The 26,357-nt window shown below is 44.3% G+C and overlaps 1 protein-coding gene across 1 annotated transcript in view; it reads left to right on the top strand.

The window, feature by feature from the left end:
* Window positions 1–26,357, top strand: part of TAX1BP1 (Tax1 binding protein 1) — a 250,625-nt gene that overhangs the window by 103,802 nt on the left and 120,466 nt on the right. The window contains exon 5 of the mRNA XM_082257735.1: window positions 8,756–8,914. Coding sequence (XP_082113861.1) covers window positions 8,756–8,914 — 159 coding nt within the window. The remainder of the gene's footprint in view (window positions 1–8,755; window positions 8,915–26,357) is intronic.

The raw sequence follows: 26,357 nt of genomic DNA on the forward strand, positions 1-26,357 counted from the left end.
CACCAGCAGATAACATGGCTCCCCAAATCATCATTGACTCTGGAAAGGTCACACTGGACCTCATGCAACTTAGATTTTGTGTCTCTCCACTCTTCCTCCAGACTCTGGGACCTTGATTTCCAAATGAAATACAAAATATACCTTTATTTAAAAAGAGGACTTTGGACTACTTAGCAACAGTCCAGTCCTTTTTCTCCTTAGCCCAGGTAAGACGCTTCTGAGTTTGTCTCTGGTTCAGGAGTGGCTTGACACAAGGAATGCGACAGTTGTAGCCCATGTTTGGATATGTCTGTGTGTGGTGGCTCTTGAAGCACTGACCAGGTGTAGTCCACTCACTGTGAATCTCCCTCACATTATTGAATAGCCTTTGCTTTACAAGGCTGCGGTTATCCCTGTTGCATGTGCACCTTTTTCTACTACACTTTTTCCTTTAATATGCTTGGATACAGCACTCTGTGAACAGCCAGCTTCTTTAGTAATGACCTTTTGTGACTTCCCCTCGTTGTGGAGGGTGTCAGTGACTGCCTTCTGGACAAGTGTCAAGTCAGCAGTCTTCCCCATGATTGTGTAATCCAGGCTGAGAGAGCATTTACAAAAGTTTTTGTTGGATAACAAGCATAGGCATACAATAAGTCCATGCGAATTAATACAATGAAAAATGGAACACGTGAACAGAGCACATTATGAGAAACAAATTTAAAAGCCTAACCATACAGAAGATGCCATGAATAGGCGTATACTTAGAAGGAATGCATTAGAGTGGAGACGAATAGTCTCCCAAATTCAGGTAGCAAAAACATATCTATTCCCTTCTGAAAATGTGAAGAACATTAGAAAACAAGGGAAAACGAACAACATCAAAATAAGTTCCACTGACTATGGATAGACCTGTTCATTTTGTATAAAGCACAAAGGCATGCCAGTACAGACGAGACACAGAGAAGAAAGAAGAGAAAAGAAAAAGGGCTCTTTCACACAGTCCGCCTCCGTAGACGGATCCGTGCTGCTCAGCGGGGATCGATCCGCGATCCCCGCTGAGCCGGTGGATGACAGCTCCGTCTCCGCTTGCAGTGCGGAGAGGGAGGTGTCACAGCCCCCGCTGCTCTCTATGGGGAATCAGGTGAGAGCGGACCGCCTGTCTGCTCTCATCCGATCCCATCCCATCCGATCCCCAGGACGGATGAAAAATAGGGTTTCCATCCGTCCGGATTTCACGGACAGGATCGGATGCGGGGGCAGCGGGTGTCAACGGACATGTCACCGCTGACATCCGCTGCTCCATAGGGCTGAATGGGGCATCCGATCAGATCCGCCTAAAAAAAGTGACAGGCGGATCTGATCGGACCGCCCGTGTGAAAGAGCCCAAAGAAAGAAAGAAAGAAAAAGCGAGAGAATGAGAGGGTGGGAAAAGGGGGCAAAGAGGAGACGAAGGGAAGGGTAGGCCCTGCGGAGTGAGCGATCGGGGAGCATTTAAATTGAGAGGAGTGTCGCATGGAATCTGGATGGGGTAATGAATTTTGGTTTTTCATTAGCTGAAAGCCATAAGCCTCAAAATTAAAAGAAAGAAATGCTTGAAATCTATCACTCTGAAACTCGTATATTTTATATAGAAGCGTTACACACACTTTTTGAATTGAATTACTGAAATAAATGAATTTTTTGATGATGATATAATTTTTTGAGATGCACGTGTAGAATACATTGCCAACCTGAAGGGACATAAACAGCTACTCCTTGTTTGGTACTGCAGGGCACTTGTAGAAGGTGGGACACAATGTGCATGAGGGCAAGCAGTTTAAAGGACTGAATTTGTAAGGCTTCAGGTGACATCTGACCTATTAAACTTGAGGTGAATTTCATAAGTGGAAACATAAGTAAAAGTAACTAAACAGCAAACTATAATTTCTCTTTCGTTCATTGATGGGCACAGCTCCTGATTCTTCTAAACCATTGGGTTAAACTGCCCCCTACAGGAGTAGGACACTAGGCAGGAAAAAGCTTGACTACGCCTATGGGCAGTCTCAGGGGTTATACCCACACTCCGCTATAGGCACTCAGTTTTTGTTTCTGCCTAGTCAGGAATAAGGACCTAGTTCCTTGCTGGGATCTCTGGTCCCGGCAATTTTTTTCTTTTTTTAAATTCATTTTTTCATATCTTTGTTTTGTTCCTGGGAGAATCTACTATCAACTGCTGGACTGGGCTCCTCTGGGCTCCCTCCTGCAGTAGTTGGGCTGGGGGAGAGGATAGTTTGGCATCCGCGGGTCCGCGCCTGACCCGGCCAGATCTGGCTCCAAAATTTAGGCCGTGACTTGGCGGCCTATTGGTCGGGAGCTATGTGGGGCGGCCCCAGTTATAGTGGCTGAAGCCACTACCCTCCGTTTGGGCATCCGCCCTCCCCTAAGCTGCCTCTGGGTGGCTGGCTCCGCTGAGGCGTGTGCCCAGGGGGCTGGGCATCCACAACAATTTAGGCAGCCTACTAGGCCATGCGGCCGAGTCAGCCTTTCAATGGGGGGTGGCCCCAGTGAATGGCAATTTTGGCTCCTCCCTCGAAACGCGTAAGCCACATCAGGTTTTGAGGACGCCATCACGCTATCCAGCAGTAGAGAAGTGTCCTGGAAGCGAGCGGTGCCCATTTCCTATATGCTTGTTAATATGCTACGTTTGTGAGTATATTGTACGCTACACTTCTTTGATTTCAATAAACTTTTAAGTGGTAATGCACAAGGTCGGTGCGCCCTTCTCTTGTTGTTTTCTTGTAGTGCTTTTTGGATACCCTTGGTCCTGAGGGGGGCAGCAAGACCACTTAATTTGTGTCACAAAACCGCCTAGAACATTCACCTTCCAGCATACCACTCGAGCGCAGGAGAGATATTGTTTTTTTTTTTGCGGCCCCAGTGAGCCAGGTTGGGATGAATGCACTTGCAGCTGGGCCTCGCACATATTGAGGCCAGGGCTTGTGGCCCACTAGGCCATGCAACCAGCATGGCACCTCCCTTCGAAGGGGTGGCGCTGCGGGGGCGGTTTAATTTTTGATGGCAACCATGCCACCATTATTGTGGAGGGCACCTACCACTTTAAGCGCTGCAGGACCATCAGAATTCCCTGCCTGCGAGTCCGCCATGGCGGGAGGCTCCCTTTAAGGGGGCTATTACCTATTGTGTGGGCCTCTATGGAGGGGCTCGGAGCCTTGTTTTTTTGCGGGGTCCAGTAGGTGGTCCATTCGTGGACCCTGGGGTGGTGTCCCCCTTGCAGGATCGCAGTCAGCGGCCCTCCTCCGATTGTTATTTTTTTCTAGATGACCTTAGTATATAGCATCCACCGCCCTCCCCTGCCTCATCTGTCCATCAGATCCTGAATCTGTTTCGGCTGCGGCAGATGCGAGTTACCCTACTGGGTCTGCGTCCACGCACCCTGAGTGTTCAGACAGTGAGGATATTTTCTCTGCTCCTCTAGCTGTGCATGAAAAGGCGCTGGTGGATGCACTTATTGTGTCAGAGTGGGAAATTTTAAACATGGCAGAGATGCTGCGTCTGAGGTGCTGGTCCCTTTTGGCACCACAGGTCCTACGCTGTAACGGGGGTGTTCCCCTTTCCCGCATACTTTTACAGCATTGTCACATAACAGTGGGGTTGTCCAAAACACACTCTTGTGGTCCCTAAGTGTTTTGCTATGCAATATCCTTATAAGGATTCCCTGCTTTAAATGTGGACGGTCCCACCTGCAGTGGACTTGCCGGTTTCCAGGTTAAATAAAGCTACCTTAAAGAGGAAGTAAACCCTCCTCTGCAAGTTGTACCTATAGGTAAGTCTATGATTAGGCTTACCTATAGGTACTGTAAATATCTCCTAAACATGTACCGTTTAGGAGATATTTTCCTTACATGCAGCCAGTGACGTCACTGGCGCATGCGCTCTGAAGGAACGGCCGCTCGTGCCGTTCCTTCAGAGCCCCGAGCCGTGCCTTTGGTCTCTGTGTTGGCCCGGTGCTAGTATTGTTGCGTCATCGAGGGATCACGGTACTGGGGTACCTGGACAATCTCCTTCTGCGAGCAGAGTCTCTAACTGCTCTGATGGACACCTTGGAGATTGTTCTGAGATCTCTGAGGAAGTTTGGTTGGATTCTGAACCTTCAGAAGTCTGCTCTTGTTCCGTCCACAAAACTGGACTATCTGGGTGGGTTCAGCCTCAGCCAGAGTGTTGCTTCTTCTAGAAAAACTCCAGAAACTGCAGGAGGCAATTCAGATTCTGTTGTCCAGCAGACAGTCATCCCTCCGGGCTTGCATGCGGGTGCTGGGCCTGATAGTGTCTACCTTGAGGTCCGTTTGCACAGTTCCACATGAGATCTTGGTGAAATGGGACAAGAATCCACAGTCTCTAGAGGTGCCTTCTTTCTCCCGCACTTCGAGAGGGAAATCCTTCTCCCCTTGTACTGGGCGGTTGTCACCACGGATGTCAGCCTGTCCGAGTGGGGAGACTTCCTCGGCGCAACTTGTGCTCAGGGGGTCTGGACTCTGGAAGAGTCCGGACTGCTGATCAATGTACTGGAACTCGGCAATCAGACTTTGTCTGGATCATTGGGCAACTCTTCTTCAGAACTGTCCGGTACAAATTCAAACGGACAATGCCACGGCCGTGGCCTATGTCAACCACCATGGGGGCACAAGAAGTGTCCTGGCGGATTGGGAAGTAGCCAGCATTCTAAGGTGGGCAGAACCATCGTTCCAGGCCTCTCTGCTGTACACATTCTATGGAAGATGCAGTGGTCATTGATTGAGGCAGCAAGGGATTCCGGTCTTTCTAGTGGCTCCAGACTCACCTAGCCAGTCTTGGTATGGCTGGTCACTGCTGTTTCTTGGAGACTTCCTCTCGGGGAAGATCTGCTGTTCTAAGGGCCAATCTCCCACCCTGCTTTAGTCGCTGGTTTTAACGGCTTTTCTGTTGAAAGCCAGATGCTGAAGGATAGTGGTTTGCCTGATTCAGTGATTCCTACGCTGTAAAAGTTTAAAATATACCTCTAGGAGGATACACCATCGTACTTGGAAAACGTACATTGCGTGGTGTGAGTCATTTGGGGTTCTCCCTCCTTTTTCAGTGGCTTAGATCTTGGCTTTCCTCCAATGGGGGTTGAGCAGCACCTGGCCTTGAGTACCATCAAGAGCCAGGTTTTGGCCTCTGCGTGTTTTCTTTCAACATCCATTGGCCACACATTCCTTGGTGTGCGTACCTTTATCCAGGGAGCTCGACACATGGTTCCTCCAGTGTGGTCTCCATTACCGCCGTGGGTCCTCAGATTGGTGTTGTCAGTTATCTAGGAATCTCCCTTCGAAAATATGGGGAGGGTCCCCTGCTTATGTTTTTCCAGAAGGTGGCCTTTTTGGTGGCTATTACTTTTGCGTGCAGGGTGTCAGAGCTGTCGGCGTTGTCTAGTCGTTCACCTTACCTGTTGGTTTACATAGCTAAGGTGATTCTTCGTCCCTGTCCATTGTTCCTTCCAAAGTTCATCTCTGATTTCCATTTGAACGAAGACCTTGTGTTGCCTTCCCTATGTCCCAGGCGTAAACATCCTTTCCAGGTGGATCAGATGACCGTGATTTAGGCCTATTCAATCAGGGGTCAGGTTCCTCCTTTCCCTGTTAAGGCACACACTACTCGGGCGCTTAGTGCCTCCTGGGCCTACCGTCATCGGGTATCCGTGATGCAGATTTGCAAGGGTGCCATCAGGTCATCTGTGCACACTTTTACAAAGTTTTATAAAGGTGGATGTGTTGGCATCTGCGGATGCTTCTTTTGGCCGCAAGGTTTTGCAGGCTGCTGTTTAGAGGACCTGGTCCTCTTTGAGGGTGTATTGTTTTTTTCAGGTGAGCTCCAGTTGTTATAGTTGAGCTCCATTTTACCTGGTTGGCTATTGTTTTCCTTGGGATTTTTTTTCTGCTGTTTTCCCACCCCTCATGCTTGACACTGCTTTGGGACTTCCCAATAGTTAAGAAAAATCAGGAGCTGTGTCCGTCAATGAACAAAAGAGAAAATGGGATTTTTGACTTACCGTAAAATCCATTTCTCTGATGTTCATTGACTGACACAGCACCTACCCCCTCTGTGGAGTTGGCTTTCTTCTGACACTGCTTGTAACAAAACTGAGTGCATATAGCTGAGGTGTGCTATAGGTGGGTGTATACCCCCTGGGACTGCCCATAGGCGTAGTCAAGCTTTTTCCTGCCTAGTGTCCTACTCCTGTAGGGGGCAGTATAACCCAACGGTTAAAGCGGTTGTATCCTCACCGGAAAAAAACAAAAAAAACCCTGCAGGACAAAGGCATAACGAGCTAGTATGCATCGCATACTAGCTCATTATGAAATACCATAAAACGAAGCCCCGACACGGTCGCCCAGACACCGCTGAGGGAGCTGTTCTCTCAGCATCTCTTCCTGGTTCGGTGGCTCGGACGCTGTGAGTGGCCAGAGCAACGATGTGCAGGAGTTAGCTTTCCGACAAGGAGCCGGCAAAGAGCTCTGAAGGTCCGCCGGACCTTCAGAGCGCATGCGCCGCTGGTTTCAGCGGCTGCATGCAGGGAAAATATCTCCTAAACCTTGCAGGTTTAGGAGGTATTAATTGTACCTACAGATAAGCCTTATTATTGGCTTACCTGTAGGTAAAAAGGAACGATACTTCCGCTCTAAAGAAGAATCAGGAGCTGTGTCCGTCAATGAACATCAGAGAAATGGATTTTACGGTAAGTAAAAAATATCATTATTTTAAAAAGAAATTCTGCTTGATTTTTAACTTACGGTAATTTTAAAATGGAATATATATATATTCTTGTATAAACCTGGTTGTTACTGGTTTTGTTTAAATCCAGTTGGTTGCTGTGAGGCCACTTTGCTTAATCAGTAAAGTAACCTGATAATAAAGATCAAGATAGGTGCGTTAAGTGTAGAAATGAACTTGTAACATCTGAAGGGGTTGTTTGCTAAATACATTCAAGAACATGTGACTGTAGAGCAGGGTTCGACAATCCCCGGGCACCAGGTCGCATTTGCGACTAGAATTGGCGATCTGTCGCCTGGGGTGCACTGCAGGAGATGTCCTGTCGCTTTGGAAACCCCCCCGAGCGCTCGAACTACCGCATCATCCGAAAATTGAGGCCCCGGCTTTTGGGCCTTCTTCACTGAGATGCTGCCAATGGGGAACTGGCGGCCTCTTGTGGTGGCCGGGAGTATGACAACAAGCAGTAACTAGGAATGCAAGGAATTTCCACTGCTTGTTCTCAATGCCCGCCCTTCTCCTTCCCAAGAGGTGGAGAGACAGAAGTTTTTGCAGTCTTCATCTGGCGCCCTTTGCTTAAAGGTAAGTGTGCAGAGAGTGTGGTTATTTGATTTTATTTTTATTTTTAAATCCCATTTTACACCGCTCTCTCCTGGAAGTTCAAGGATAATGTGTTCTACATATTTATGCACTTCTGCAAAAGAGTGTAAGGGCTCTTTCACACGGGCGTTCCGATCAGAGCCGCCTGTCAGTTTTTTAGGCGGATCTGATCGGATGCCCCATTCAGCCCTATGGAGCAGCGGATGTCAGCGGTGACATGTCCGCTGACACCCGCTGCCATCCGCATCCGATCCTGTCCGTGAAATCCGGACGGATGGAAACCCTATTTTCCATCCGTCCTGGGGATCGGATGGGGTCGGATGAGTGCGGACAGGCGGTCCGCTCTCATCCGATTCCCCATAGAGAGCAGCGGGGCTCTGACACCTCCCTCTCCGCACACAGAGCGTAGACGGAGCTGTCATCCGCCGGCTCAGCGGGGAACGGCGGATCGATCCCCGCTGAGCAGAGCATGGTCCGCAACGGAATGTGGACTGTGTGAAAGGGGCCTTACTTTAAAAATTGCATTTTGTAATCTCCTTGCAATGTGTTGATCTTTTGTTTTGCATTATAATCCCTTATTCACAATAAGAATCTTTTATGGAAAAAAAAAAAAATTGTTGTTTTTTATCATCTCCCTGCCCTGCCATGCCACACAGCCGATGGCCCCTTTCACACTGGCTTTCTGATCAGGTCCGCCTGTCAGTTTTTTTAGGCGGACCTGATCGGACCCTTCAGTCTCTATGTGTAACTCTGTTTCTATGTATGAGTGGCAAGCGCCGCCATCCGATCCTGTCCGCCAAAAACAGACGGATGGTGGTTCTATTTACCATCCGTCCAGTGAATCGGATTGGATGGCATTAGATGGAAATAGACGGTCCGTTTCCATCTGATTGCCCCATAGAGGAGAATAAGCTGTGTCTGCATAGCAGAGCGGACAGGACTTGTCATCCGCCTGCTCAGCGGGGATCAGCAGAGAGATTCCCACTGAGCATGCGGATTCTGCTTAGCGTAGGCGCCCGTGTGAAAGGGGCCTAAGGTGGCATATGTTACTCTTGGTCACTGGATCTCCTATCGCTCCAACCTTGCTGCACTGTTTAAATTTAAGATTGGTTATTTTCGTCATTGAAAATAAAGCTTTGTTGTTAAAAAAAAAACTGGCTCCTAGATTCCAAACAAATTTGTCAAGCCCTGCTGTAGAGCATGTACTGCTATCCCTAATGTGTGAAAAGTTACCCAGCACCATAATACTATGTATAGTGTGTTCATCTGAAACCAGCATCCAAGTGGTATGGGTTCTCTTTATCATAGTTCAGAAATTGCTAGTTGGCATTAAGTTGAATCTTCTGCCTGAAATAAATCGTTATTAATTAAGAGTTGTGTTTTTATGGTTTAGGTGAAAATAGAAAAGACAATGAAAGAAAAGGAAGAGCTGCAGAAGATAACTGCCATTCTAGAGAAGGAGACGGATCAGCTTAGGCAACAAGTGGAAAACTTGGAGAGTGGGCTGTCACGTGAAAGAGAGCGTTCTGAGCAACTGTCTTCAGAGCGAGAGGTAAGGGTGAACTGGACATGTTATATTCTTTTAAAGCCATTTTTTTGTGGCAAATTTCCCTTCATGCTTTCATGTTTTATTAGCCTTTGTATCAGCTCTTAACCACTTGCCTACTGGGCACTTCCACCCCCTTCTTGCCCAGGCCAATTTTCAGCTTTCAGTGCTGTCACATTTTGAATGGCAATTATGTGGTTATGCAACACAGTACCAAAGTGAAATTTGTATCTTTTTTTTTTTTTTTTTTTTTGTTAGACAGAGCTTTCTTTTGGTGGTGTTTAACCACTTAGCCCCCGTTCACACTAAGGCGACCTGTGAGGCGACCTGGTCGCCTCACAGGTCGCCGTAGGTCGCCTCCCATAGGGAAGCTGCGGACGCGTTCTAATAGGAGCGACACAAGTCGCTCCGACTTAGAAAAAGGGTCCGGAGCTTCTTTGGGGCGACCAGGAGGCGACTGCCATAGACTTCAATGTTATGAAGTCCGTGGCTGCCGCTCTGAGGTCGCGGCACCCCTATGTGAACGGGGGCTTAAGCCCTGGAAGATTTTACCCCCTTCCTGACCAGGGGTTATTTTGCGATTCGGCACTGCATGAATTTAACGGACAATTGTGCGGTCGTGCGACGTAGTACCCAAATTAATTTGACGTCCTTTTTTTCCCACAAACAGAGCTTTCTTTTGGTGGTATTTGATCACCTGTGCGATTTTTTGATCATGCGCTATAAACAAAAAAAGAGCGACAATTTTGCAAAAATAACAATATTTTTCACATTTTGATATATGAAATTCCCCCCCAAAAAAATTATAAAAATCTATTTTTTTAAAAATTTTTGTCAATTTGTTTTCTGCTACCTATGTTTGGTAAAAAAAAAAATCACAATAAGCCTATTTTTATTGGTTTGCGCAAACTTTATTGCGTTTACTGACTAAGGGAAAGATTTTTGTCTTTTTTGTTGTTTTTTTTTTTTAACGCGTAATGGCGGCAATCTGCGTTTTTTTTTTTTTTTTTGCGGGACTGCGACATTGCGGCGAAGAGAATGGACCCTTGACTGACATTTTTGACACTTTTGGGGGTACCAGTGACATTACTACAGTAATCAGTGCTATACATATGCACTGTTACTGTAAAAATGACACTGGGAGGGAAGGGGTTAACTTTATTGGAGAGGGAGGGGTTAAGTGTGTCCCTAGGGGCATGTTTCTAACTGTCATTGAATGTTGCTGTGTGTGTAACAGCACAGATCAACGGTCCTACATAGCAGGACCGAGTGATCTGTGCTTTTACACAGGGGAGAATGACAGGCGGCTTTGTTTACATTAGCCGCCTGCCTTTCTCCCTCTCTACCCGACGATCGCGAGTGACCGGCGGACATCGGGTCCGCCGGTCACACGCGCCGGCTTCCGGCGGCGCGCGCTCGTCCCCTATTCGCTCCCAGGCTAGTGACGTACCGGTACGTCACTTTGCCTGGGAGGGGCTGACCGCCGCCGTATATAGTCGGGCGGCGGTCGGCAAGTGGTTAATCACCACTGGAGGTTTTTTTTCTAAACAAATGAAAAAAAGACCAAAAAATGTCTTCTTAGTTTCTGTTATAAAATTTTCTAAAGAAGTAACTTTTCTTATCGCTGATGAGGCTGCACTGGTGGTGGGCACTGAAAGGCTGCACTGATAAGGCGGCTTTGATGGATACCAATGAGGCTGCACTAATGGGCACTGATAGACACAGCAATTACAGATCCCTGCCAATGCATGCCGCAGGGGGTGCAATCGTGCAATCATGGGAGGACATCCATAGACGCCCTCCCATCAATGTATCCTGCGCTGTAGCCATCTTTCGGCTATAGCACAAGCGGGAAGAGGTTCAAGTGGAATAATTTGTTTTGAGTGGAGTTTCACTGCTGCATTTCAGAAAAAAAAAAAACAAGGGTTCTTGGGGAGATGGGTACCCAGGGTAAATAGTGCAGTGTATCTGCCTTGTCCTGAATCTTTGGTGTATTATTTTTAAGTTCCAGTATGATCCGCTTCTGGGACCTGTGAGTAGTTAATCTTCAGCTTGGATTCCTCCTCAGACTTGCATGCTTACAATACATACTCTTAGGTCTCTTTTCTGTAGCCAGATCAGCCATGGTGTGGTAGGTATACTGCAGATATCTGTGACCAGGAGCCCAGGTGTTTGTGGGCATCTGCAGCCAGAAAGCTTGTAAAGGTCATAGACAAATAAAAAAATACACACACACACTTTATATTTATCTGCACATTGAGTGGTTATGGACAGCTTATTGTCACTGGACATAGAAAGATTGTGTCTGGGACTGATCATCTGTTTCTAACTGTGTATAGCTGTTTGCTGTGTGGAAATACTCCTGTAGCGGCAGACAGACATGGCTCCAGCCCGTCATTGACTTGTACAGGCTTCCTTGCCTTGGTTGTTGGCAAACACCTTGCCTCCCAGATATTTGTGGTATGCTTCCTGTTTAATAGCTGATTTGGCTGTGTGATTAAGCCCTTAAAAAGATGCAGAAGCTGTAGGTCCCAGAAATGCACTGGACTGAACTTTTCATAAAGTGACCCACTGTACCTAGCGTTTACCCACCTCTGGAAGGTTTTATTCCCTTCATGACCAGGGCATTTTTTGTTCGCAATGTTACTTTAACTGACGTTTGCTTTGTCCTACAACACTGTACCCAAATTAAATTTATATCATTTATTTTTCGCACAAATAGAAATTTCTTGTGGTGGTATTTGATCACCACTGGGTTTTTTTATTTTATTTTTATTTATATAAATGAAAATTTTAAACACACCCCAGCGATTTCCCCCCCCCCCCCCCCCCTTCAACATTTTCTTTCTGTTATATAACATGTCCAATGAAAAAATCGAATTCATACATTTTTTTTTTTTTTAATTTTGTTATTATTTCAGGTACTTGTATAGTGCTAAAATTAGTAAAGTGTCATCATAGAGTGGCACTAAGGACACTGTGGTAGACCGATGCCTTGTCCTGAATTATATAGGAGTTTGGGGGGGACTGGAAATCTACTTTATTGGCACATCATGACTGACACCACATGTCATAAAAAAGTTTACTTTATTTAAGAAAGATTAAAATAATGACACATTTACATAACAATGCCTTAAAATATGCAACACCATCAAAATGCATGTTGTCGATTGACATATGAACACCACCAAACCATCCGATATCATGAACCAATTGAAAATTGGGTATAAAGATAAAGGGTGATGTCCAATGGAGGAGGTGGATACACTGTATGATGCTGTTCTATACATGTTTCGCGCTGCCGCGTTTCTTCAGTTTAGTATCAAATACAATTAGGTCAAATGTCTATGAAGGTAAGGAAAAGGATAAAGATGAAAATCAGAATCTAACAAGACATGATGTTTATCGATAATAATGCTATTTTTATTATATATAGATATCCGTTTTTAACCTTACCAGTAATAACTATCTTAATGTTGCAAAATACACACATACATTTCGGCTGAGCGGGTGGATGGCAAAATTTCCTAGAAGATTATTGCACCTTAGATACACACCCGCCTCCACTTGTTTGGGATGAACTTTTGCCATCCTCTTGCTTAGCCGAAATTTGTGTGTATTTTGCAACATTAAGATTGTTATTACTGGTAAGGTTAAACATGGAAATCTATATACATTAAAAATCACATTATTATCAATGAACATCATGTCTTGTTAGATTCTGATTTTCATCTTTATCCTTTTCCTTACCTTCAGACATTTGACCTAATTGTATTTGATACTCTCCTGAAGAAGCACCGCAGCGCGAAACATGTATAGAACAGTATCATACTGTGTATCCACCTCCTCCGTTGGAAATCACCCTTTATCTTTATACCCTACCCCATTCCAGAGGTGGGATACAGGGTTTTTCAATTGGTTCATGATATCGGATGATTTGGTGGTGTTCATATGTCAATTGACAACATGCATTTTGATGGTGTTGAATATTTTAAGGCATTGTTATGTAAATGTGTCATTATTTTAATCTTTCTTAAATAAAGTAAACTTTTTTATGACATATGGTGTCTGTCATGATGTGCCAATAAAGTCCATTTTCAGTCCCCCACAAACTTGTATAGCGCTGTCAATTTACGCAGCACTTTACATATAGTATACATTTAGATCAGTCCCTGTCGTCGAGGAGCTTACAATCTAAGGTCCTTAACTTGCATTCATACACACACGTACTGAGGACAATTTAGACAGGATACAATTAACCTACCCGCATGTCTTTGGAGTGTGGGAGGAAACTGGAGTATCTGTAGGAAACCCTTGCAGGCACAGGGAGGACACACAAACTCCAGGTAGGTAGTGCTGTGGTTGGGATTCAAACCAACGACCCTAGTGCTGCTAGGCAAAAGTGCTATCCACTGTACTGCCCTTGAAATTCAGACCAAAATGTATTCTGCTACGTCTTTTGGTTAAAAAAAAAAAAAAGTGTATATTGGTTTGTGTGAAATTCATAGCGTCTACAAACTGTGGTGTATGTATGTATGTATAGATAGATAGATAGATAGATAGATAGATATAGAGAGAGAGAAATATATATATATATATATATATATATATATATATATATATATATATATATATATATATATATATATATATATGAATTTATGCAGCTATGATGCAATACGGATAATATTAGTGATGAGTGACTTGTTTAAAGTGGGATTGTGATAGTGTGATGGGCAACATGGCGCTAATAGACCCTTGCTGGGAGGTACACTAAATAACACGAACATCAATAGTGACACTAATACAGTGATCAGATATAATACTGTGCTAATGACACTGGCTGGGGAAGGGATAACATCAAGGAGCAACCAAGGGGTTAACTGTGTGCTTTAGCCCGTTCAAACTGGGGCGACCTGTCAGGCGACCTGGTCGCCTGACAGGTCGCCGTAGGTCGCCTTCCATAGAGAAGCTGCGGACCCGTTCTAATAGGAGCGACACAAGTCGCTCCGACTTAGAAAAAGGGTCCGGAGCTTCTTTGGGGCGACCCGGAGCGACCTGCATAGACTTCAATGTTATGAAGTCCGTGCCGGCCGCTCCGAGGTCGCGTTGCGAGCAGCGCGCCGCGACCTATGAGGTCGCCCCGGCAAGTAGCGTCGCCCCAGTGTGAACGGGGCCTTACAGGGAGAAAATAAAGCAAGATCCTGTGTACAGAGCCCTGTGTGTTTGTAAATACAGGATTCTGTACTGTGATTGGACACAACCAATCAGCAGGTCTCAGCCATAAATCATTGGCTGACACCCGCTGACAAAATCTGGTTGGACACAGCGCGGGTCAGCAGGGGGCGCCCTCAATCCTGTAAGCAACCTGGCAACTTTTATTTACATTTCTGAGTCTTCAGCTGCTGCTTGATCACAGTAAATCTACCGTCTAATTTATGCACTCATTTTCCCCCAGTTGATTTTGAAGGTTGTCTAACACCTGTGCTTACTTTAAAACTAATAAATGAACACCTAAAACATATGTAGAATGTGTAATGAATTGATTCTTTTTGGTAATGAACATAATACAGGTATTGCTTTTTACCCAATTATTATCATCTCTGTCTGGAAAAATATATCTTTTTGGTAATAAGGTCTTGTTCAATGGCGCCCTCTAAAGATTACATTTGTATCTGCACAGACCTGTAGTAATCCACAGCTATAGTTTCAGATCTTGGACACGTGTCATATGTAACAGTTAAATTAGTTTATTTAGCAAGTATGTAAGTGTTCACGTGACAGAAAGAGGGCTGTGGCCCTGGTTTCAGTGCTGGGAATTAAACAAGTTAGTGTAAGTACCTGTTTCAGAAGGCTATGTAACATTAACCTAATTTCCATTCAATGCCTGTTGATAGTGTATTCTGGATCTAAATGATTTCAAGTGCCCACTCTCAGGGTGTGCTGTTCCCCTTTGAAGGCCAGCCTTCCATTCAATGAGATGATGACAAGTAATATAGTATAAGGTGCATGTGATGTGTGTTTACAGAGTACAGGTTAATTCTATTAACCTCCTGCCACTTTGGCTTTTATGTTGTAAAAAGATTAGAAAGCTTCAGGATTTTGGTACCAGGCTTGGAACACAACCATTTCCAGATGTGTTCCCCTGAGGGAAAGCCAGCCAGCTGAAATACTTTTCATGCAGTGACCTACAATGTGTTCTAACTGGATTGTTAAACATACAGTGACAGAACAAATGCAAAAATGTATGATAAAACAAATACTAAGCTGATTTTAAACACACAGTTGCCAGTTCCCCTTGATTTCTAAGGGGTCATTGCCAAGATTAAAGCTTTTGCCCCTGGAAATATGCCTATATTTGGACACAGAATTTGTTCCTAATAACACTTGTGTTCTTTCTACTGCTTTAAAGAATGTTAATGCTTACTTTGCTTACTTTGCTGTCTTTTCAACTGCCTGCCGAGGCTGTATTGTGAGCAGCAGACATGGAAGCAGGTTATTCTTCTTCTTTAGTGTTCAATGAAGCCACAGCTCCAGTTAACTTTATTTTTTAGCTTTTCATAGAGTGGAGAAGGGATGTAATAAGCTTTGGCAGGTTTTTATTCAGGGCCTGTTCTCTCATTGGGAGATTTATCATTACTCCCAAACATTGCACCTTCTCTTTTGTGACAGGGTTGCCCCAATAGTGTTTTTTTTTTTTTTTTTTACTGATGAGTACTGATACTTTTGGTCAAGTACTCGCCGATACCATTGTGGCACCATTTGAACTCCTACAAGGTGAATGGGTTTAAATTGCACTATAAAGAAGCTCAGGAACAGGAAGAACGGTGCAAGGAGAACAGGAATACGGTGCAATTTCCATCCAAATTGCATGCGGTTTCCTGCGCTGCTCCTATGTGAACCCAGGCTGAAGTCATTATGACAAGTCTGGGTTCTCACAGGAGCTGTGTGGGAAACTGCATATGATTCATACAGGAATCGCACCACATTCCTGTTCAAATCTCATGAGATTTCTTTGCAGTGCAATTTGAGCCCATTTGCTTTGTATTGGCTCAAATCGCAAAGGTATTGGTTTCAGTTATAGGAGGAGTACACGTGAAAATACTCGGTGTCGGCGCCGATCCCGGTATCAGTGCAACCCTACTTTTTGATGTAACCATTCAATAAAAGGATAAAAAAACTTCTCAGACAATATTTGATGATCCGTGGTGTGCTGGCAAATATGTACGTGGATCTCCCTTTTGAGGCTATCATTGAAACCAAACACGTGACAGAGGTAATTACTATTGCCAAGTCTAACCAAAACAGCATAATAATGCTGGCCATACACTAGCCGAAAAATTGCTTGAAAATCTGTCATTTGGTCCGATCGTTCGTTTTTCGTCCAGGTAATGGGCACAAATAGAAAATCATTTTAACTTTTCAGAGCCGAAAAATCGAAAGAACAGTTTGGAAAATTCTGCCGAACGAACAGTAAATTAAAAGGTTAATGTGTTTCTCGTCCAAACTGTTTGCACTAGGCATATGTGACAAACTGAACGAAAAACGTCCATTGAACGATTTATCGTTCGAAATTCGGTCTTTACATGATGGCACGATCGTCTCCTCTCACGGCCGATTTTTCGTTTTTTGAAAATGAGTTTGAATGATTTTTCGGCTAGTGTATGGCCAGCTTTACTCTTGGCTACAGCTAAGGTTTATCTGGCTGTAGACCGAAAAGCACAGTAACCAAAAAGAAGAAAAAAGTACCCTGCTTTAGAGTTTGATATGTTTATTGAAAAGGCACAACTTTTTAAAAGGAGCCTCTTGGGGTAAACGGTTGCAATGCAGCGAAATATGAAGAATTTTTATGGTTAGTCTTTCCCCTTCATAACTGCAGCATTAGAAAAATGTCAAGTGACTCACTTTTTTTTTAAATAAAGTAAATGCAGTATACTTAAAGAGAAATGTTAGTCAAAAAAAAAAAAAACCTGCAACAGCCAAAGATATTTATTATATTTAGGGACTTTATTATTCAAAATAGCCTGCATTTCAAAGTGAATCTTTTTATTTTTACAGTGCTCAATACTTTCTAAGCGCAGCTGAAATCAGCACACATTCTCTTTCGGGAAATGCAACTGCCAACCCATCATCACTAAATTACGCCCCTGCGCACGAAGCACACAGTGCAGTAAACCCTTCGTTTACAGGTCACTATAGTAATGGCAGTGGCAACAGAAGTTTGCTCCTGCAGCTGTAGCAAGTTGTGAACAATACCAAAGCCATAGCATTGCAGAGCAGGCAAGTACTGGTGCATCTTGGTATTATTGGCATGCTATAAAATAAATGGAAAAAAAGGGTGCCTGTATATTAGTGACACTGATGTCTCAGGAGTCAATGGGAGTAGAGGCCAAGTCATTTGCCTAGCCATAAAGCAGGAAGTAGAGTGGAACAATCAAAAAAAAAATGGCATTTGTAGATCAATTTTTTAATTATTTTATCCAGTTATGTTATTGGGGGGGGGGGGGGGGAGAGAACTACAGTAAGAGAAACTTAAAAGATCTGGTTTAAATATACCTTCTATCTAACTCTCTTCCTTTTTTTTCCATCTCTCGAATGCAAGCTTTTGTTCTGCTATTCTCAGACTTACTGTTCTAGGGTGGCTACGTTTGTTCTCCATGCCCCCGTGTATGTGAAAGTAGCCACCCTTCCTGCGAAGGATTGCACATCTACGTGCAGAGGGCAGATACATTTAGTTGTATAGGAATTGTATGTAGTACACAAAGGGTGAATCATGTGACCAGAAATAACAGCACTGCATGCTTTACACTAGTAGCTTACACTAGTAGAATAGAATAGGGAGAATGCACAGCACAAAAGAGAAGCCTGAAAACAATGGTAAAAGTAAAAAAATAAGTAAATAAAAATAAAACAAAAAACAAGGAAAAAAAATACTTGATATTTTAGAATGATTGATAAAACATGGAGTTTAGTGTGACATTAAGATACAAATGCAAGGAATCAAAATAAAAGGTTGAGGTCAGGTCCCCAATAACTGACAGATGAAAACATTTCGTTTTTTGTAGCCTGGCTATGTACAGTGCAGAAGTAGCAAAATATCCTTCTGTTTTCTAATCTTGGTTAGTACGTAAACCCTGTGCTCACAGAGGTATGGTGAACCTTATAGATTTGTTTATGTGACACTGGACCCTGACTGGGAGGCCAGTTATGGACCTCCTGAATAGACTTTAACTAGGCCATCCTTGAGCCCAAAACCAGAACAAGTTAAAGGAATTTATTAACTCAGCAATATGGGACTGGGCTTTGCTGACTTGTTTTGAACGTCATTTATATTTCTATAGTGCATTTCTCCCCCTGGGGATTCAAAACCCTAATCATATTGCTGTTGGGGGCAAATAGAGGGTGAAGCAGCCATCTTCAACATGCTCAGTAGAATATCTTGCTAGGGCAGGGCTTGATAAATTTGCTTTGAATCCAGTTTTTTTTTTAAATCCAGTTTTTTAACCACTTGCCTACTGGGCACTTTCACCCACTTCTGCCCAGGCCAGCTTTCAGTGCTGTTCGACTTTGAATGACAATTGCACAGTCATGCAACATTGTATCAATATATTTTTATCATTTTTTTTCACACAAATAGAGCTTACTTTTGGTGGTAAAAAAAGACTGGAAATTTTGAAAAACAAAAAAACAACCATTTTCTTTTTTTCTGTTATAAACTTTTGTAAATAAGAAATTTTTCTTCTTTACTGATGTGCAGTTATGAGGAAGCACTGATGGACACTTATAGGCAGCACTGATAAGGTGGCACGGACAAGCTGCACTGAGGGCACTGATGAGGATGCACTGAAAAGGTGGGTTTGATGGACACTGATATGCTGCATTAATGGTCACTGATTGGCACTGATGGGACTGCACTGATCATCAGGGTACTGATAATCAGTGCCCTGATTATCAGTGAAATTGCCCACTGTCACAGGATAGCTGGGTATTGGCTTTCCTTTCCTCACACTGTGACACTGCTGAGGAAATTAAATGCAGATAACCAGCATTGGCTTACATGTGATCAGCTGTAATTGGACACAGCGATCAGAGCCCCTGAAGGCACGTGGGGGTTTCTGGGCAGGCATCAATAGATGCCCTGGGCAAGTGTGAGATGGATGGGGCGGCTGACAAAAGCCCAGGCACCTGGATACAGTTTCTAGTCGCCATGGCCATCTGGTGCCTGGGATTTGTAGAGCCCTGTGCTAGGGCTAATTTTTAGACCGAAGACAATTTACCAACTCGCCTTTGGAGTGTGGTAGGACCCCGGAATAATTTGAAGAAACCCATACAAACACAGGAAGAACATGCTGATTCCATGCACATATGGTGTCCTGGTCTGGATCTGAACCAATCCAAAAGTGGTAGCCACTGCGTAACTGTGCAGGCTCTAGGACTGTCTTGCCTTACCTGGCTTTAAAACCTAGCAAGCTGCTGACCTGAAACAAGCCTATATTTAGCAGGTTTCAGAACATTTGATGTGCACATACTTTTTCGGATCATTGATCAGCTGTTAGCTGAATAGCCACTAGCTGTGTCATGTACAGTATGTGTATGATAGCCCTGTTTGAAAAACAAGGCAGCGGTGACTGCTCCCATATGTTTAGTCTGACACGTTCCCTTTAAAATTTTCTTCCCCTTTTGTCACAAATTTTAGCAAAGCTAAAGACCAAGATAATGTGTTAGTTTACAACCATCTTATCACTGGGCTGTTCTATGTTTTTCTAGTGGCAGATAATTAGTGCTTCTGATGGTATGGCAATAAACACTACTGAAATCCAGGGACGTGTCATCATTTTCTTATTTGTTGAACAAAGTTAATGTGTAATAATGCACTTTGGAAGAACCACAGTTTTGTGAGAGACGCACAAAATCTAGCATTCCTGGCTGAACCTATTGACTACCAACCGTAAATAAAGGCAACCTACCATTCACACTGTACTTACAGTACTAGTGGAAACGTAGATTGAGTCACCTTGACTTGCACATTTCAGTGTGTATACTGTATGTATGACTGGGGCAGGACTAACCTAAGTAGTTATGTCGTCAGTCCTACAAGGAAACCGCTCATCTATTTTACTATTCTATACCTATGTACTAATATATATTTCATCACCCAGAAAGTGGTGGGTAAGACATGGCTAGGGCAGTAATAGCAGGTGAATTGTCTGATCAGAAGTCTTTGTAAGACATAGAGATGGGGGGCATTTGAGGCTCTAATTAAGGGAAGTATAGTTATCCTTTAAAGCTGAACTTGCCTTCTGTCTTACCTTCTGTCTTTGACAGCTAAAAGCTCCCCTCCTGTTCTGAAATTGCTTACTCCTATTCACAGTGTGCATTAGAAGCTGTAACAAGTTAGATAGACCCCACCTTATTTCCTCACTGGAGGACACCCAGCATCATCTAGCTCAGTGGTCTCCAAACTGCAACTCTGGGACTGGATGCAGTAATTTGCTTGCCTTTACCGGGCCTTCGGGCATTTTACCTGCCATTGACACCAACAATTGGGCATAATTCCTTCCACTGACAACAACCATGGGGCACTTTTCTTTCCACTGACACCAATGATGGGGCATAATTAATTCCACTGACAACAAAAATGGGGAACTATTCCTCCCAATGACACCAACTATTTCTTCCCCAAATACCAAAGAACAGGCATTGTTTACTCCCACTGGGCACAGTCTGGTCCCCACCAAAATGAAAAAGAAAATGTAAAATACTGCTCTACCAATAAGGCTAGCAGCTAGCACACTCAACTGACACATGGGTTGACAAAAAGTAAAAATATGTAAAACGTGCAGCGCTAAAACAAAGTGAAAATACTGAATAAATCACTTAATAACAACTGAATAATACATATACAGTGAATATAAAAATGAGTCCCAAGTGAAAAAGGTGAAAATATAAAGTCCAGGGTGATGTATGTGATCACGGTAAATGCTAGATCCCAACACCAGCAAGAAACCATCATATGCGCTCACCAGAAGGACTGGATCCAAAATAGGACCATGCCAAAGACAGCCTGATCTGTGTGTCCCATTTGTATGCTCTTGTTCCTGGATGTCTGTAAGTGTATTCCCTTATCTTTCAATAAACCTTTTAAAGCGGATTTACACTATGTTTGCCTCGTTTGGTTTATCTCTCTATGTCATTTGGTGAATGAGAGTCTTCATCTTGCTTCATTCGTCTTGTGATTGCAAACTGGAACATCTGTGGCTGCAGCAGCTATCTGGAGACCCACTCGATACCTTGTTAGCCCGTTTGACCCATTTGCTGTACAGTATTTTGGGTCCAGTCCTTCTGGTGAGCGCATATGATTGTTTTCTTGCTGGTGTTGGGATCTAGCGTTTACCGTGATCACACACATCACCCTGGACTTTATATTTTCACCCTTTTCACTTGGCCCCTCTAAAGCCTGAAGGACAGTACACTGGCCCTTTCTTTGGAAAGCATTTGGAGACCCCTGGTGTAGCTCAATCCTCCCCAGACTTACTGTCCATGGCCACCACTTTCCCTCATTGGATTTCATTTTTTTCAGTCATTAAGGCTCCTCATCACATGTGAGTGTGACCCACGGTGGTCTGCAGGCAAATACAGCCTTCGTAAAAATGCCCACTCCCCGAGACTGACATTCACTCAAGGCATTTTGATATTTGCATCACTCCTCCCAAGAGCCAGACCACTGCTTGCATCAGGATTAAGAGCTTTTAGGAGGAGTTCTGAGGCAGGGTGCTGTGTTGTTCTCAAGAAGCCCCTTCCACAAGCCATCCTCTACTTTAATTGCATGGAAAAGCACAGAGATCTAATGTAGACATCACTGGGCCTTAGGCCTCTTTCACAAGGAGCGGACCGTATTGCGATCCGCTCCGGCACCTTTTTTTTTTTTTCCTTTTTACGGACACGGGTGACACTTGTGTCATCCGGTCCGTATGTCCGCATATCATCCAATCCGTTTACGGATGATATACGGACATAATATATGTCTATCCATCCACTGACATCCGCAATCCCATTGACATGCATTGAAAATGTAATTAGTATATTGATTGGGGGGGGGGGGGGAGGAGAAGGAACCGGAGAAGGCAAAATATAAGCAGATTAAACTTCAAGTTTACACACATTCACACTAAATATAAAATAAGTTGCAGCATAACTTAAAATTAAAGTACAATTAAAGTGAAAATTAATTTAGGCAAATATTATTTTTAATATTATGTGTAGTGTTGAGTTTTTAGTGTTTTAGGAGCCAAGTTAAAGGATTTGTTTTCAAGAATTAACTGAAAATCACGCAGCCAACAGGAATTAACACATCAGTATTGTAACCCTGACTGACTTGCCTGGTTGTTGCACAAAGCCAAATAATAAAAATATGAATGCAGTGCTGGAACTAGTCACAGCTGACACATACAGTATTTTTAAATTAAACAGAAACATATAAAATGAAAATTCTGGTTTCTGAAATGAGTGTGGTTCAATGGCAGATCATAAATTAAAGTGGAGGTGACCTGAAAAACACTTATAAAAGATAAATTGAACAATAAATAGTATGTGTGATAGTCAAGCAAAGCGAGGCATTTCTCTTGTTAAAAAAAGGACAAACATAGCTGGTAAAATAATATATGGGATAATGTAAACCATACTATAAAACATAAGTATGTTTGAGGTCACTATGGATTTCAGCAAAGTACTCAGAAGTACTTGTGGTAGGCCATGGCCTCTCTATGTGACTTCTGAGAACTCTGATAATGTTCTGTAAGAAGTGCGATATTCTAAAATATTTGACATAAATTCCTAGTGGGTACAAAGCGACCCAATAAAAGGAGATTGGCAGAAAGCTGCCTTCTGTGTACTGATACATTTATAAAAATGCTAGTAACCCGCTAAAAGAAAAACAAAAAAAAAACTGCAAGACAATAGCATAATGTGCAAGTATGCATAGTTACATAGTTAGTCAAGTTGAAAAAAGACACAAGCCTATCTGGCTCAACCAATAAAAACCCAAAAAAAAAAACAGTAAAGAAAACCCAACCATACAATCCCATATACACCATCATATACCCGCAGTTGATCCAGAGGAAGGCGAAAAAACCCTAGCAAAGCATGATCCAATTTGCTACAGCAGGGGGAAAAATTACTTTCTGATCCCCCGAGAGGCATTCGGATATTCCCTGGATCAACTTTACCTAGAAATACTAGTACCCATTTATATTATGTACACCCAGGAAAGAATCCAGGCCTTTTTTTAAAGCAATCTAGTGTGGTAGCCAGAACCACCTCTGGAGGAAGTCTATTCCACATTTTCACAGCTCTTACGGTGAAGAAACCTTTCCGTATTTGGAGACTAAATCTGTTTTCCTCCAGACGTAAAGAGTGCCCCCTTGTTCCTCTGTGTTGACCTTTAACCACTTAAGCCCCAGAGGATTTGGCTGCTCAAAGACCAGCGCCTATTTTGCGATTCGGCACTGCGTGATTTTAACGGACAATTGAGCGATCGTGCGATGCTGTACCCAAATGAAATTGACGTCCTTTTTTCCCACAAACAGAGCTTTCTTTTGGTGCTATTTGATCACCTGTGCGATTTTTACTTTTTGCGCTATAAACAAAAAAAGAGCAAAAATTTTGAAAAAATAATATTTTTCAAATTTTTTTTCTATGAAATTCCCCAAGAAAAAAAAAAAATGTAAAAATCAAAATGTTTTAACATTTTAGGCCAATTTGTTTTCTACTACATATCTCCACCGGGAGATCGCGAGTGACCCGATGTCCGCCGGTCACACGCGCAGGGAAGAAGGGGAACAAGCCCTCTGTTCCGGCAAGGAGCTCTGAAATTCTGGCATGATACGCCGGAGCTTCAGATCGCATGCACCACTGATTTCAGCGCCTGCATGCAGGATGATAATCTCCTAAACTGTGCCCCCCTGCCTTTGCTGAACTGGTGGACCAGCTGGTCAAGGGGGTGCAGTTTATCTGTGATGCCTCCTTGGATGCAGCTCCCCTGATGGCTCGAGCTTCTCTTTTGGCGGTGGCCCTTTGGCTTGTCTCTTGGCCTAAATGCTGGTCTCTGGACCAGACTTCTAAGAAGACCTTGACTGATCTTCAATTTCAAGGAGATAGTCTGTTTGGAGCTTTCCTGGATGACCTCATTAAAGGTCTCACGGGGGGGGGGGGGGGGGAGTACTTTTCTTCCACAGGCTACTAAGGGTAAGGAACCTTGTCGTAGACGTGGACCTTCCTTCTCGGCTCATAAGAAGTTTTTACATCCCTCAGGGTCAACTGACACGGGATCGAAGCCCTTCAGGGCCTTCAATGGAGGATCCAAGCGAACTTGGTCTGGCAAGTCAAGAGCAGGTTTCTCCTAACCTGAGGACAAGGCTCCTTCAGCTTAAAGGTGCGCCCTCATCCTTATCTGGGGTGGGGGGGACGTCTTTGCTGGTTCTCGGACCCGTGGACTTCCCCGGTACAAGACAAGTAGGTCCACGTAGTCATGCGGTCCAGCTACAAGATCGGGTTTTGTTATTACTCTCGGAAAGGTTCTTTCCTACCAATGTGCGACTGTCCCCGGTCAGCTTACAGGCTCTCTTTGGGGCGGTGCAAAGACCTTTTACTTCAAGGGGTGATTGTCCCGGTTCCGACTACGGAACATTTTCAGGAGTTTTACTCAAACCTGTTCACAGTCCCCAGGAAGGTAGGCAAAGTGCGTCCTATCCTGGACCTCAAGGCGCTAAACTGCTTTGTGTGGGTACAGAAGTTCAGAATAGAGTCCATTTGAACGGTGGTGGCATCCCCGCGTCAGGGGGATTTTCTTGCCTCTATCAACATCAAGGATGCTTACCTTCACATTCCAATATGTGCCAGTCACCAGCACTTTGCTGTGGAAGAGCAGCTTTTGTGGCGTTAACCTTTGGTCTTGCCTCCTCGGATCTTCACAAAAGTGTTGGTTCCAGGGCTAGCTTTACTACGCCAACTGGGGATCGCCGTACTTGGACGATCTCCTTCTGCAAGCGGAGTCTCCATCTTCTCTGGGGGAGAACCTGGAGATTCGGGAGTTTGGCTGGATTCTGAATTTTCAGATGTCTTCTCTGGTTCCGTCCACATAGCTGGAATATTTGGGCCTGACTCTGAACTGGGCCGCAGCCAAGAGTGCTCCTTCCTCTGGACAAACTCCAGAAATTGCAGGCTGTAAGTCGCTTCCTGCTGTCCAACAAATGGTCATCCCTCCGGACTTGCATGCGGGTGCTGGGCCTGATGGTATCTACCGTTGAGGTTGTTCCGTTTGCCCAGTTCCATACAAGTTCCCTGCAAAAAAGGGATTCTGACAAAATGGGACAAGACTCGGCAGTCTCGGGACAATGAGATCTGGCTGAGTCGGGGGAACAAAGGAGTCCCTGATATTGTGGCTTCGCTCTCCGGCGCTTCGGCTGGGAAAATCCTTCCTCCCCTTTGTATTGGACAGTGGTCACCACAGATGTCAGCCTGTCCGGCTGGGGAGATGTCCTCGGCAAGCATTTTGCTCAGGTGATATGGACGCTAGAAGAGTCCACCAGACTACCGATCAATGTCCTTGAACTCTGAGCGATCAGATTGTGTCTGGATCATTGGACGGATCGTATTCAGGGATGCCCTTTGCGCATCCAATCGGACGATGCTGTGGCTTATGTCAATCACCAAGGGGGCACAAGAAGTGCCCTGGCAGCTCTGGAGGTAGCTGGCATTTTAAGATGGGCAGAACGGTTCATTCCAGCTCTCTCCGCGGTGTACATTCCCAGTGTGGAAAACTGGCAGGTGGATTACCTCAGTCGGCAGGGGTTGGACCAACAGGAGTGGTTCCTTCATCTGGAGGGGTTTCATCAGCTGTGTCTCCAGTGGGGCACCCTGAGGTGGATCTGTTGGCGTCTCGGCTCAACAGAAAAGTGCAGAGGTATGCGGCTTGGTCAAGGGATCCTCTGGCAGACACCACAGACGCGCTGGTGGCCCAGTGGGGTCAGTATCCTCTGATTTAAGCCTTCCCTCCTCTCAAGCTTCTGTCAAGACTTCTACGCAGGATCGAGGCAGAAAGGATTCCGGTCATCTTAGTAGCTCCTGACTGGCCTCGCCGGGCTTGGTATGCTGATCTGTTGCGGCTTGTGACAGACTTTCCTTTGAAGCTTCCTCTCAGAAGAATCTGCTGTCCCAAGGATCAATCTTCCATCCTGCCTTACAGTCGCTGGCGTTGACCATTTGGCTGTTGAACGCCAGGTGCTAATGGATAGAGGTTTATATGAGTCGGTGATTCCTACACTGTTAAAAGCTAGGAAATCTATTTCTAGGGAGATCTGTCATTGTATGTGGAAGACATACATTGCGTGGTGTGAGTCTCTTGGGGTTCATTATCACTCCTTCTCAGTGGCTCGGATCTTAACCTTCTTTC

This window comes from Pelophylax lessonae (assembly GCF_965119305.1).
Source record: "Pelophylax lessonae genome assembly, chromosome: 5".
NCBI classification, from domain to species: Eukaryota; Metazoa; Chordata; class Amphibia; order Anura; family Ranidae; genus Pelophylax; species Pelophylax lessonae.